Below are 13,946 nucleotides of genomic sequence, written 5' to 3' on the forward strand. Positions count from 1 at the left end.
AAAATCGCCCATCTGCCCCTCCTCTAATGTAGTCCTACCATGTAGGTCCTTGTTCACGCACTTCCTGACAAAGGTCTTCCAGTTATGGTCCTGCATTGTCACCATGTCATATACACACCTGGAGTGTATGTACACAGGAACCGGCTGCAGGAAATCAGAGGCACTGAAATGTAACAAAGGATGAAGAAAGGTGAAAAAAAAGCATTTTAGAAGAAAGAAAAAAAAAAAACACATGAAAATGGTTTAGGATACACAGTGCATTAGCAAATGAAATGTCATCCAGTTTGGGTTTCCATCTACTGCAAAGTCAATGTACCTAATACATCCAGATGACAATACACTGTAATCAGGTCCGTGCCGTTCTTGCACATCAACAAGCCAAATATCTAGATTAGGAAACATCAGGCTGTACAACACAGGATTATATTAATATAAATGACCATTTTATTGTCAATAAAAACAAATAAAAACTGGATACAATGTGAGGGCTCTGCACTGCAAGCCCCAAGTCAGTATATATATATATTTATAGAGATTTATACAGTAAATAGGATATTCCCTTTGGCACAGGTTCCCTCCACATGAAGGAACATAATATATATTCATTTAACAGTTGCACCAGCTTGTAACCCATTCTCTGCCAGGGAGGAATGTCTTGGCAGTCATACCGTTCCACACAACATGGCTGACTTACTTTACATCTCGGAGGGACCTCACCGGGGACGGTTTGTGTGCCCAGAGCCGCCAGGTTCTCCCGTTTCCCTGCATGCTGCAGAAAATGTCTATTTTCTTACGGCAAGCTAATGAGGATTGTCTTTAATACTGTTAGGTTTGTTATAAAGTGACAGGTTCTCTTTGTGCTGTCAGGCAAAAGCTTTCAAAATGAGCAGCAAACTGGATTTAGCTTCTAACTGAAAAGTTTTCATGTTTGTATGGAATGCAGCAACTGTCCGAACCCCCCTTCTCACTTCCCAGCATATACCGAGCCCTTCTGATTGTGCAACAGGGACCGGAGGACCCCGCTAATACTGCTTGTGTAAGAGGCAGGAAACCATCGAACAACGTGAAGAAGAGGGAGGACAGGGAGAGCCAGCCTGCACTGTACAAGGAAAAGACACATTCTGATTGGCTGCAAGAGAACCAGTGTGGAGTCTATAGCTTGTGGCCATGATCATGTAGGAATGCTGACAGCACACGGGTCATGTGCAGGGATACACAATAACCCCTTCCTGCAATCATCCCCCTGAACAATGCCTAGTGCTGACGGGATGGCAACCTTCATCCCTCTGACAGGTATTATTTGATTTCAGGTACTTATATATCACCATCAATTTACATATATATTGTACATTCCCATCAGTCCCTAACCCTCAAGGGGTGTACAATCTAAGGTCCCTAACTTACATTCATACATACACATACTAGGGACAATTTAGACAGAAGCCAATTAACCTATCAGCATGTCTTTGGAGTGTGGGAGGAAACCGGAGTACCCGGAGTAAACCCACGCAGGCACAGGGAGAACATGCAAACTCCAGGCAGGTGATGCCGTGGCTGGGATTCGAACCAACGACCCGAGTACTGCCAGGCGGAAGTGCTAACCATTTAGCCGAAACTGTAAACAACTGTTACCTGTTAGACCTGGCTGTACTGAACCATTTTCACCCCCACATGCAACCAATCCCAAGGAGAGCAGTGCCTGGTATTATGATCACATGTAGGCTAGAGGCTTCATCCACAAAACAGGCCTACAGGTTGCAGCCCAAAGATGGCAAAGCTTCATCTGTTTATTTGGGAAATACAAACATTTTTTATATATATATATAATTTTTTTTTTAGAAACATTATAGCCAAATTAACCAACATGTTGACTCTGCAAGCTTTGGGCATCAATCTGGTCACTGAAACATCCAGAACATTCTGACTTGCTCAGGCAAGTGCTGGTGGTGTATTCCAAACAAGCCATATTGTCTATGGTTTCCAGAACCCATATAACCTAAGAGTTATAATCCTGGGCAAATGATAAAGATGCATAATCCAGAGTTACCGGTCAGTGAGACTGCATGTTAAAAGCAACCAGTACAGGCGGAATTGTCCTGGAAAAAAACAGGCCTGGTCCAGGGGCGGACTGACCATTTGGAAGCTCGGGCACTGCCCAAGGGCCCGGGATCAGTAGGGGGCCCCATGAGATGACCCTGGTACTTTTTTCATAGGCTTTTTTGAGTTTGGCCAAGGACACAGGGGCCCCATGATCCCCTATTGCCCTGGGGGCCCCGTGAGTTGTCAGTCCGCCCCTGGCCTGGTCTCACCTCTCCCTTCCTGAATCTGCAGAGCTCTTTATTGAAGGGAACATCTGCTTATGTATTTCAGTTGTAGTACCTGGGTTTGCGGATGGTTCACTTTTTAAATAATGTATGGAAGGGTTCTCTACTAAAGATATTTCCCCTCATTTCCTATCCAGGCTATTGCTATGAACTGAACTAGTTTCTCTGGAGAATCCTCTAGGGCAGGGGTGGGCAAACTGTGGCCCTCCAGCTGTTGTGGAACTACAAGTCCCATCATGCCTCTGCAAGACATGATGCAACTGTCAGCCTTTCAATGCCTCATGGGACATGTAGTTCTATGACAGATGGAGGGCTGCAGTTGCCCATCACTGCTCTAGTACACAAGTGTCAAACTGGCGGCCCTCCAGCTGTTGTGGTACTACAAGTCCCATCATGCCTCTGCAAGACATGATGCAACAGTCAGCCTTTCAATGCCTCATGGGACATGTAGTTCTATGACAGCTGGAGGGCTGCAGTTGCCCATCACTGCTCTAGTACACAAGTGTCAAACTGGCGGCCCTCCAGCTGTTGTGGAACTACAAGTCCCATCATGCCTCTGCAAGACATGATGCAACTGTCAGCCTTTCAATGCCTCATGGGACATGTAGTTCCATGACAGCTGGAGTGCCACAGTTGCCCACTACTGCTCTAGGGCACGGGTGTCAAACTGGCGGCCCTCCAGCTGTTGCCAAACTACAAGTCCCATGAGGCATTGCAAGATTGCCAGTTACAAGCATGACTCCCAAAGGCAGAGGCATGATGGGACTTGTAATTTTACAACAGCTGGAGGGCCGCCAGTTTGACACCCCTGCTCTAGAGGCTGGGGAATGTGTGGAAAGCTCCTACTGGAAATATCCAAAAGGATATAAGGAAAATGAACTCCAAAAAGGAAAAACAAAGTTTAGTTCACAAAAATGCCTGGGGGTGTCGTCAGGACGGCAAATCTCCCCACTAGCTAACATACCAGCATAAGGATCCGTATTAAACAGATTTTAGCTTAGTCCAATGAGACTGGAAAAGGACAGTCATGTGACTAAAACACAGATCCTTATCCTTGTGTTAGAGCTTTGTGAATTGGGCCTAAAGAACCTAGCAGTCCTCTGCTCTGTCCAATGCATTTGTGTTGCAGCATACAGCTCCCTATCCTGCGTTGTGTGTGCTGTGGGGGGACTCCGGGTGTTAGGACTAAAGGCATGGACAGCAAAGAAAAAAAAGAGCAGCCTGTGAAGCCTACAGCAATCAAACATGCTGTTCCTTCAGTACTACAGACTGCAGAAAATGAATCACTGGTTGCCAACAGCAGCACAGACAGCTATTCTTTCAGGCACTTTCAACTGCCAGCTCTGCATGTATAACGTGCTTTATAGAAGGTGACTACAACAGCGAGCAGATACAACCAGCCAATCTGGGCAGGACATTGCAGGACATCCTCCAGGCTGCTCCTGCATTTACATTTCCTTCCTGGAAGACAGTGTGGAGCAGGGGTGGACTGACAACTCAAGGGGCCCCCGGGCAATAGGGTATCATGGGGCCCCTGTGTCCTTGCCCAAACTCAAAAAAGCCTATGAAAAAGGTCCCAGGAGCATCTCATGGGGCCCCCTACTGACCCCGGGCCCTCGGGCAGTGCCCGAGTTTCCAAATGGTCAGTCCGCCCCTGGTGTGGAGCCTCTTTCTTGCAAAGAACACTAGGTGATAGGAGGAGAACCCGGTCACATCACCTGTCAACATCATGGAACTTTTTTTTTTCCCCCCTCGCCATCCACTAGTCCTCATGCACACGGGACGTTTTTACAGCGGCTGTATTTGGCTTTTGAAGTTTTTTTCTACAGTCAGTAAACCCCCCCAGCATGTTCTCCTATGTGTTCATGCACACAGACTGGAATCAACGTTTTTTGGCTGGAAAAAAAACCTAGAACTAGTGGGCTTCTATAGGACTTTAGCTGTAAAAACGCTCTAACACTAAAAAACGTGGCAAAATGCCGCAAACCCGCATTTTTTGACTTTTTTTGACAATAAAAAATAATTATTTTTTGTTAAAAAAAATGCTACAAAACGCTAGAATGATTGTGGTAAAGATCTGACACTGCTTTACAAAAGGGCCTCTATATGTCCATTATAATACGAGATCCTTAGCTCTGAAAGGCTTGAGGTGCAATCCTCCACATGGACATACAGAAGACATTCTGTAATGCAGCTTGGAATAACACCCCATAAAGTACACCTATTAAAGTCACAAGGCTCTGAGCGCACAGAATGGGATTCAGTACATACACGAGCGCACAGAATGGGATTCAGCACATACATGAGAGCACAGAATGGGATTCAGTACATACACGAGCGCACAGAATGGGATTCAGCACATACATGAGAGCACAGAATGGGATTCAGTACATACATGAGAGCACAGAATGGGATTCAGTACATACACGAGTGCACAGAATGGGATTCAGCACATACACGAGAGCACAGAATGGGATTCAGCACATACACGAGAGCACAGAATGGGATTCAGTACATACACGAGAGCACAGAATGGGATTCAGTACATACACGAGTGCACAGAATAGGATTCAGTACATACACGAGTGCACAGAATGGGATTCAGTACATACACGAGCGCACAGAATGGGATTCAGTACATACTCAGAGCGCACAGAATGGGATTCAGTACATACTCAGAGCGCACAGAATGGGATTCAGTACATACTCAGAGCGCACAGTACATACTTCGAGTGCACAGAATGGGATTCAGTACATAAATCGAGCGCACAGAATGGGATTCAGTACATACACGAGCGCACAGAATGGGATTCAGCACATACACGAGAGCACAGAATGGGATTCAGCACATACACGAGAGCACAGAATGGGATTCAGCACATACACGAGAGCACAGAATGGGATTCAGTACATACTCAGAGCGCACAGAATGGGATTCAGTACATACATGAGAGCACAGAATGGGATTCAGTACATACTCAGAGCGCACAGAATGGGATTCAGTACATACATGAGAGCACAGAATGGGATTCAGTACATACTCAGAGCGCACAGAATGGGATTCAGTACATACTCAGAGCGCACAGAATGGGATTCAGTACATACTCCGAGTGCACAGAATGGCATTCAGTACATACTCAGAGCGCACAGAATGGGATTCAGTACATACTCAGAGCGCACAGAATGGGATTCAGTACATACTCAGAGCGCACAGAATGGGATTCAGTACATACATGAGAGCACAGAATGGGATTCAGTACATACATGAGAGCACAGAATGGGATTCAGTACATACATGAGAGCACAGAATGGGATTCAGTACATACATGAGAGCACAGAATGGGATTCAATACATACATGAGAGCACAGAATGGGATTCAATACATACATGAGAGCACAGAATGGGATTCAATACATACATGAGAGCACAGAATGGGATTCAATACATACATGAGAGCACAGAATGGGATTCAGTACATACTCCGAGTCAGAACACAGTGTGGAAGTTACTTAGTAGGCACTCTAGGCATATCCCTCCAAATGCACACAGGATCATGGCAACAAACTTCGTACAAGCATACTTGGAGTGGAAAGCTGCTTTGGACATTGATTCATGGATTATTAAGACCATTAAATTGCTATTAAATGGGCCTAATAAAATACTCCCTGTATACATGGCAGATGTGAGGACATCTGTGGATAATAAACACATTCAGTAAAGAAGTCAAGCCATGGGGTGGAACTAACCTTTGCAATGTACAACTTCATACATTTGGCTGAAAAGCCCATTCTAACATGGGGCCTATCCCAGGCTACGTGCTCCCTGGCTGAAGAGGTAATAAGGCACCTGTCACGGAAGAGGAAGAGAATTTGGCGCAGTCTGAACTCATCTCTAAGTCATCCCGCGTCGTCCTATTCATCTAGTTCATGTCTGCAACTTTAACCTCAAAAGTCATTTCATCGTTCCAATGAATACATTGTTCTGTCGCTTTAACACTGACGTGGAACCACCCAGACGCTGGATCTGGAACCCGCTCGTCACACAGCATAGGGGTGGAGTAATGATTGTCTTCATTCCTGATTGCACTGCTTTCCCTGACATCAACAGGTCCATCTCTCTGAAGAGTCTCTAGGCTGATGAAGGGAAAAAACGGGAAGCTTGGAGGAAATCAATACGTAAGTTGGGCAAAGGGGTGACGGAGCAGCTCTTCAGCTGACGGCCTTTGCCGTGCCTCCACCAATATCCGCTTTACAAAGTCCCGGCACTGCTCTGATGTGTTCGGAGGAAGCTGAGGGTTGGTTGGCTGGGTGGCGATTTTAAAAATGGCAGCCATGGCTTCGTACTCGGCCCAGGGAGGTTTCTCCGTCAGCATTTCCACCACTGTGCAACCCAAGCTCCTGTACAGTAGGAAGGCACAGGGACAGCAGTTACATTACAGATTCTACTGACAAGTTGCTCATATTTTAACCACTTTTACCCCCTTCCTGTCCAGGCCAATTTTCAGCTTTCAGCGCTATCACACTTTGAATGACAATTGCGCGGTCATGCAACACTGTACCCATATGAATTTTTTTAGCCTTTCTTCGTGCCAGATAAAGCTTTATTTTGGTGGTATTTATTCACCGCTGGGATTTTTATTTTTTTTTTGCTATGTAAATGAAAAAGTCCAAAAATTTTGAAAAAAAGGGTTTTTCTTATAAAATTTTGCAAATAAATATTATTTCATCATAAATCTTGGCCAAAATTTATTCCGTTATCTTTTTATTAAAAAAAAAAATAACCCAAATTAGTTTATAACCAAAAATTATAAATTTTTAAACATTTTTATTTTTTTTATATTATTAATTGTGTTTTTTTTTTTTTATACATACTGTCAACCCTAGCAGTACAGTGTCACCATGGTGACACTGTACTACTTGTGGGGAGTGATGAAGATTTTTTTTTTTTTTTACACCGATTGCTTTTACACCCATAAAGGCTGTAAAATCAATCATTTCTCATTCTCTCTAGCTGCATTCTTGCAGCCATTAAGAAATACTGTGAGAGCTGTGATTGGTCACAGCTTGTCACATGGTACAAAGCTGTTGTGAATATTCTTGTACCATGTGACCTCTGTGATCATTCACAGATGTCACACGTAGTAAGCAATGATGTCACAAGTGACATCTTACTTACTCTGCATGTAATCACTGATTGGCCAATCAGTGATCACATGATCGGGACCTTGCACAGAGGTCCCGTCCGACGATCGGTGTTCCACTGTATCCGGAGGACACAGCGGGCACCGGATCACAGTGCTGCGAGCTCCCAGGGAGTGTGCACAAGCAGGGTGTGGGGAGGCCGTTTATAAACAGCCACCCACCCCTGCACAGCCACCATCCGTTCGTTTATAAACAGCCACCCACCCCTGCACAGCCACCATCCGTTCGTTTATAAACAGCCACCCACCCCTGCACTGCCACCGTCCGGCCGTTTATAAACAGCCACCCACCCCTGCACTGCCACCGTCCGGCCGTTTATAAACAGCCACCCACCCCTGCACTGCCACCGTCCGGCCGTTTATAAACAGCCACCCACCCCTGCACTGCCACCGTCCGTTCGTTTATATACAATGGCCAGACAGAAGTGGTTAAAGTTTCTGCGAAATAAACTTGTGAATGACTATACTGACAACTGTAATGGGTTTCTACAATGCATTACATTAAAAGTGTACCTGTAGTTCAAACATTTTTTGGGAGGAATGTAAGAAGAAAGTTAAAATCCATGTGAGATTTTTTATTGCTGCTTATATTCCCAATGAGATTCACCTTCTCCATTTATCTTGGTGACCACTGTCACCAGGACAGAAAGCGAGGGGAAATCCAAAATTGTACAGTTGTCACTGGAACAGGAGGTGAGGAGAAATCTTCCACTGGGGAATCCTGCTCTGGTGGCAAATGTCTAAGATGGGACCTGCCCTTACTTGAGATTTCCTCTCACGTCCTGTTGGGTCTCCAAGACCAAGACAGGAAGGAAAAGGAAAAATCTCTAAAAGACAGAGACATCAATAAGCAGTGTATGCAGTACACACACTTGCCCTAACCTTCAAGCAGAGGACATACAATCCTGGTCTCCACAGAAGACCACCGTGTGCTGTTCAGGCTACACTAGAAGGGAGAAAGTGACCAGGTAGGACAAGCTCGCTCCCATTTTGAATCAACATGGGGTTGTGTCCAGCGATTCTCTACTTACCAGACATCTGCTTTTCTCCCATAACCCTCCCCGCTGATCACTTCTGGGCTCATCCAGTACGGCGTCCCTGTCACTGAGCGAATTCCCGTTCCTGACATACAGATTGTTTGCAGACGTTTGCTTGCACCAAAGTCACCCAACTTGACGTTCCCTGCAGAGTCTCGTAGGATGTTAGCCCCTGTGGATGAAAAAGTTATATACATAACAGGCAAAAAGCACACCGCAAGTATGGACAGAAATACACAGAAAAGTAGTATGCTGCTACTGTACTCAACTCCCATTGGTTCACAATCAGGGGCGAACTGACAACTCAAGGGGCCTCCGGGCAATAGGAGATCATGGGGCCCCTGTGTGCTCACCTACACTCAAACCACACCCCAAAAAAGCCTATGAAAGGTACCAGGGGCATCTCATGGGGCTCCTTACTGACCCCAGGCCCTCGGGCAGTGCCCGAGTTTCCGAATGGTCAGTCCACCCCTGCTCACAATGTGTAAACACAATTGAAGTTGATGTAAATAATAAGTGAATGATTTATAGTTTTGTAAAGTGTTTCGTATACTAAAAAATTTTCATTTCTTCTAATGAGGTTGTTTTTTTCATCTTTTGCTACATCTCGGTGCTGCCGATTTCCTGCAGCCTCTTTGTAGTCACTTCCTGTCTGCATGCACAACAATAGTGGCTTCATGACATTTTTCAGGGCGGGATTCCTGATGGTGACAACAGTGGACGATGTCAGTTAAAATGTGTACACATAAAACTTCAGCGCAACAAATAACTCCCCAAATTCCTGTGTATACCAGTGCTGCTGACACTGACATGCGTTTCCACACACAAAAGATATGTCATAAAAGAGTATTGCTAATATATTGCTATAACCTCGTATATGAATTAAAACATCCAGACCATGTGATTTTGCAACAATGGTGAATACACTGAATACAACTTGAATGAACTCCTGAGGAAGTCACGCGATGTAACACATAGAGTGGGCCAATGACGTCAAAAAGGAAGTTTACAAGCCGCCATCTTGGAAATTCCTGAACACATTGAAAATACATTATAACAATGTTTTTTACTGTGGTGTCCCAGCAGGACACTTTTAAATGTGAGTGCACTTTGTTTTCTTAATAAATCACGCTATATTTATATATTACACTATGGCAAGTGTTTCTGTTTACATATGTGGAGGATTTGTGGGATAAAGAGGAGACAGCACCGTTTGCAGCAGAGTGAGGAGGAAAGTGGAGTCATCTACACAGTATACCTACCCAGGTTAAAAGGGAAAGGTGGTCCCCCCTCTTCCCCTCTCTTTTCCTTTATCTTCTTTTTATTTCCTTTGTTTAAATTACTGGAATTCTAAATGTTATGATTATTCCGTTTATGCGCAACTACGGTCAAGAAGTCTGTTTACATATGTTGTCATATGGGGGCTCCCTTTGTATTTATGATCTCTTTGCTGGGTTAAAATATATATGCTGACTTACTGTTTTGTTTATTTTATTTCATGTCATTGGAAAATGTTAATAAAGATTGATTATAAAAAAAAAAAAAAAAAAAAAAAAAAAAAAAAAAGGGAAAGGTGGTATTTGACCGATGCAATTTGGGTCATAAAAGGAGGTGAGAGTATATATGTATGTCTCTGGTGGAGGAGCACCTATAGGAATATATGTGGATATAAGCAATAAAGAGCACCTGTATGGGAACAAATTATGAAGGCACGGATCAAACACATTATGAACTTTTAAGTTGTATTCGATGTATTCACTGTTGTTGCATAATCACATGGTCTGGATGCTTTAATTCATATATGAGGTTATAGAGATATATGCGTGGCACTATTTTATGACAATGTCAGTTAAAACGGCCACGTCTCAATCTGAAGCCCATGTGAAAGGGTGGCAATGCAGGAGCACTACTAAGGGACAAAGCGTTTTCACTTTGGAAAAGCAAGTACCATGACACGATCACAAGGTAATACTGCAATGAAAACTGTCACTGAAAAATACTGACAAGGTCTTTTGAACTGACGTTATTATGTTAAAGCTTCTAGAAGAACATTGTGTGATTAAATCAACCTCTCTAGATTCTCCTAAACTCGTCACCCTTTGCTGATAAACTCACAATCACTGCTGCCAGTTGCACCCCCTTTTCTGGGCCCACAAATGATAGCAGTTCTGATAAAATATTTTAAAATGATGGGGATGTTCTTACTGTCCAAAGTGTGGCCCAAAGCAGCCTATGGCCCTTACTCTCACATGTCATCAGCCTTTGGCATGGACAGACACTGAATCATTAATTATGTCATTACACTTTAGCTTGAGGAGCAAGAAGCAAACTGCTGCTAAATTCTGAAGCAACAATTTTTTGTTGTTAACCTCCCTAGCGGTCTGATTATGTCCATATTTCTGTGCTCAAAGCGGTACATTTTTTTGCATGGAAATATGTATTTTTTTTGTAGGCCTGTAATTTTTAGGAATAACTCACTGAAATCTGTCCGAACAAGAGTCTAGTAAACATCCCGGGTATGATAAAATTTGAAACACGAAATCATAAATTAGAATGTAATAAATAATAATATAATAATAATAAATTTAATTCAATAATATAATCAAACCAAAAACACTGAAATTTGAAATAGAGCGCCAAGTTCGCACATTGCGGAGCAAAGTCGCAGAATCGTTTTCAGTGTCTGATGACGAATTTCCCCACGAATCATTATCACTCAATTCTGCAAGTGGTTCTGATTTACTATCGCTGTTCTCTAGCCGGTCTAAAACCGCTTTTGACCTGAAGGGGCGCTTTTTGGACACTTCTCCGGTTCCAGGCAGAAAGAACAGTAAAAATGCAGGCAGCGCACAGGACAGCGCACAGGACAAAGCACTCGGGACAAAATGTATGTGAAATGGTTTGATACAGTAATGTTATACTATGCGATTTTAGTGAATTTAGTGAATGTCACTTTTAAAATTTTCAAATTTCCCGCCAGTTCCGTCCCCCGTACGTCCCGACGTCGCAGGGAATGGAATCCGGTAGACAGATGCCGGCATCGGCCGGAGGACATTGCAGGGGGGACATCGCAGGAGCGCAGGACAAGGTAAGTGAAGAAGAGATCCCGGAGCAACGCTGCAGGGTATTCCTGAGTGTAGCTCGGTGTTACCGCTTGTGGTGCTGAAACTTTACCCCGAGCTACACTCAGGAATACCGCCAGGGAGGTTAATGTAAGCAGAAAATATTTTGCACCTTTACAAGTGCTGTAAATGAAAAAAAAAAAAAAACACAAGAAATACCTTTGATGTCTCTGTGTACAATCATGTTGCTGTGTAGGTAAGACACGCCCTCGAGGATCTGCCGGGTATATCTACGAGTAACATTCTCCGTCAATGCTCCATAGGCTTTCAACTGATCCTTCACTGATCCCTGAGGGATGAAATGTATACTGTAAGATAAAGGGACCACCAAATATTGGAGGACTGATTATTCACTTCTTGTGCTCTGGAAGCTCACCCCAGGCATATACTCCATGAATATAGTCAGGGTCTTCTCCCCTTTGTCCCGTAAACAGCCATAATACTGCACTATCCGATCGTGATGGAGATTCTTGAGCAGCTGAATCTCACACTCCAGAGCACTAACCTCCTGTAAGAGGTGCAGAAAATAGAGTCACACAAAGCAGGTAAAGGAGATCTCCAACAAGAAAGAATAGGTCATTAAAAGAGAAATTGCTGAATACTCTTCCTTCAGTCTGAAGGTATCACCCACAGTAATTCTTTTCTGCCACAAGATGGCACTCTTCTTCTGAGTTGAAGGACGACTAGCATCATTCAACCCATATCCTCTGAGCCCAATCTTGCCATGGATCCACTGCCTAGGGCATCACCATCACTTAGATTGGGCAATGCTACTGAACTATACAGTACCCGCATATCCTTATGTGAGAGCGGTCAGTGCAGGAGTAAGGACCGCTCACCACCACTGAAGAGCATGGACTAGTTGTGTCACTGAACTAACCAGAAGACCCTTGGAGGAAAATATATTATCAGTGAGATTGTTACAGAGATGTAAAATCACCATAACGGACTACAGAAAATCATAACCTGCAAAGTCTATAAATCTCCATTACACACATATTAGAGAGCTTTGTTTTATGTCAAGTTTCCACACAAGAATAATATTGGGTGAAGGTGGGTATAAAGAAGGGGGGGGGGTTAAGTTCCTCTCTTGTATTAAAGGAGGTATAGACTCCAGAGAGAGAGATATCATATTACCCCGGTACAAATCATTAGTAACACCTCATCTGGAATATGCAGTTCAGTTTTGGGCACCAATTCACAAAAAGAACATTGGGGAACTGGAGAACGTGCAGAGGAGGGCAACCAAACTGATTAGAGGTATGGAGGAGATCAGCTATGAAGAAAGATTAGAGGAACTGAATTTATTCTCTCTTGAGAAGAGGAGATTAAGGGGGGATATGATCTCCATGTATAATACATAAGGGGGGATATGATCTCCATGTATAATACATAAGGGGGGATATGATCTCCATGTATAATACATAAGGGGGGGATATGATCACCATGTATAATACATAAGGGGGGATATGATCTCCATGTATAATACATAAGGGGGATAGGATCTCCATGTATAATACATAAGGGGGGGATATGATCTCCATGTATAATACATAAGGGGGGATATGATCACCATGTATAATACATAAGGGGGGATATGATCTCCATGTATAATACATAAGGGGATATGATCTCCATGTATAATACATAAGGGGGGATATGATCACCATGTATAATACATAAGGGGGATATGATCACCATGTATAATACATAAGGGGGGATATGGTCGCCATGTATAATACATAAGGGGGGATATGATCTCCATGAATAATACATAAGGGGGATATGATCTCCATGTATAATACATAAGGGGGGGATATGATCACCATGTATAATACATAAGGGGGGATATGATCTCCATTTATAATACATAAGGGGGGATATGATCTCCATGTATAATACATAAGGGGGATATGATCACCATGTATAATACATAAGGGGGGGATATGATCTCCATGTATAATACATAAGGGGGGGATATGATCTCCATTTATAATACATAAGGGGGGATATGATCTCCATGTATAATACATAAGGGGGGGATATGATCTCCATGTATAATACATAAGGGGGATATGATCACCATGTATAATACATAAGGGGGGATATGATCACCATGTATAATACATAAGGGGGGATATGATCTCCATGTATAATACATAAGGGGATATGATCTCCATGTATAATACATAAGGGGGGATATGATCACCATGTATAATACATAAGGGGGGGATATGATCACCATGTATAATACATAAGGGG

General features: G+C 43.4%; 1 protein-coding gene across 2 annotated transcripts in view; it reads right to left on the minus strand.

The window, feature by feature from the left end:
- Nucleotides 1–421: 421 nt before the first annotated feature.
- MAP3K3 (mitogen-activated protein kinase kinase kinase 3) overlaps nucleotides 422–13,946 on the minus strand; it is a 41,108-nt gene continuing 27,583 nt past the window's right edge. For both annotated transcript variants that reach the window (XM_089674677.1, XM_089674676.1), the window contains exons 13-16: nucleotides 12,061–12,192; nucleotides 11,844–11,973; nucleotides 8,557–8,734; nucleotides 422–6,722 (exon numbers count right to left, since the gene is read on the minus strand). In XM_089674677.1, coding sequence (XP_089530803.1) covers nucleotides 6,494–6,722; nucleotides 8,557–8,734; nucleotides 11,844–11,973; nucleotides 12,061–12,192 — 669 coding nt within the window. In that variant the 3' untranslated portion in view covers nucleotides 422–6,493. The remainder of the gene's footprint in view (nucleotides 6,723–8,556; nucleotides 8,735–11,843; nucleotides 11,974–12,060; nucleotides 12,193–13,946) is intronic.

This window comes from Staurois parvus, unplaced genomic scaffold (assembly GCF_062004578.1).
Source record: "Staurois parvus isolate SC_StPar_1 unplaced genomic scaffold, SC_StPar_1.0 ptg000151l, whole genome shotgun sequence".
Taxonomy (NCBI): Eukaryota; Metazoa; Chordata; class Amphibia; order Anura; family Ranidae; genus Staurois; species Staurois parvus.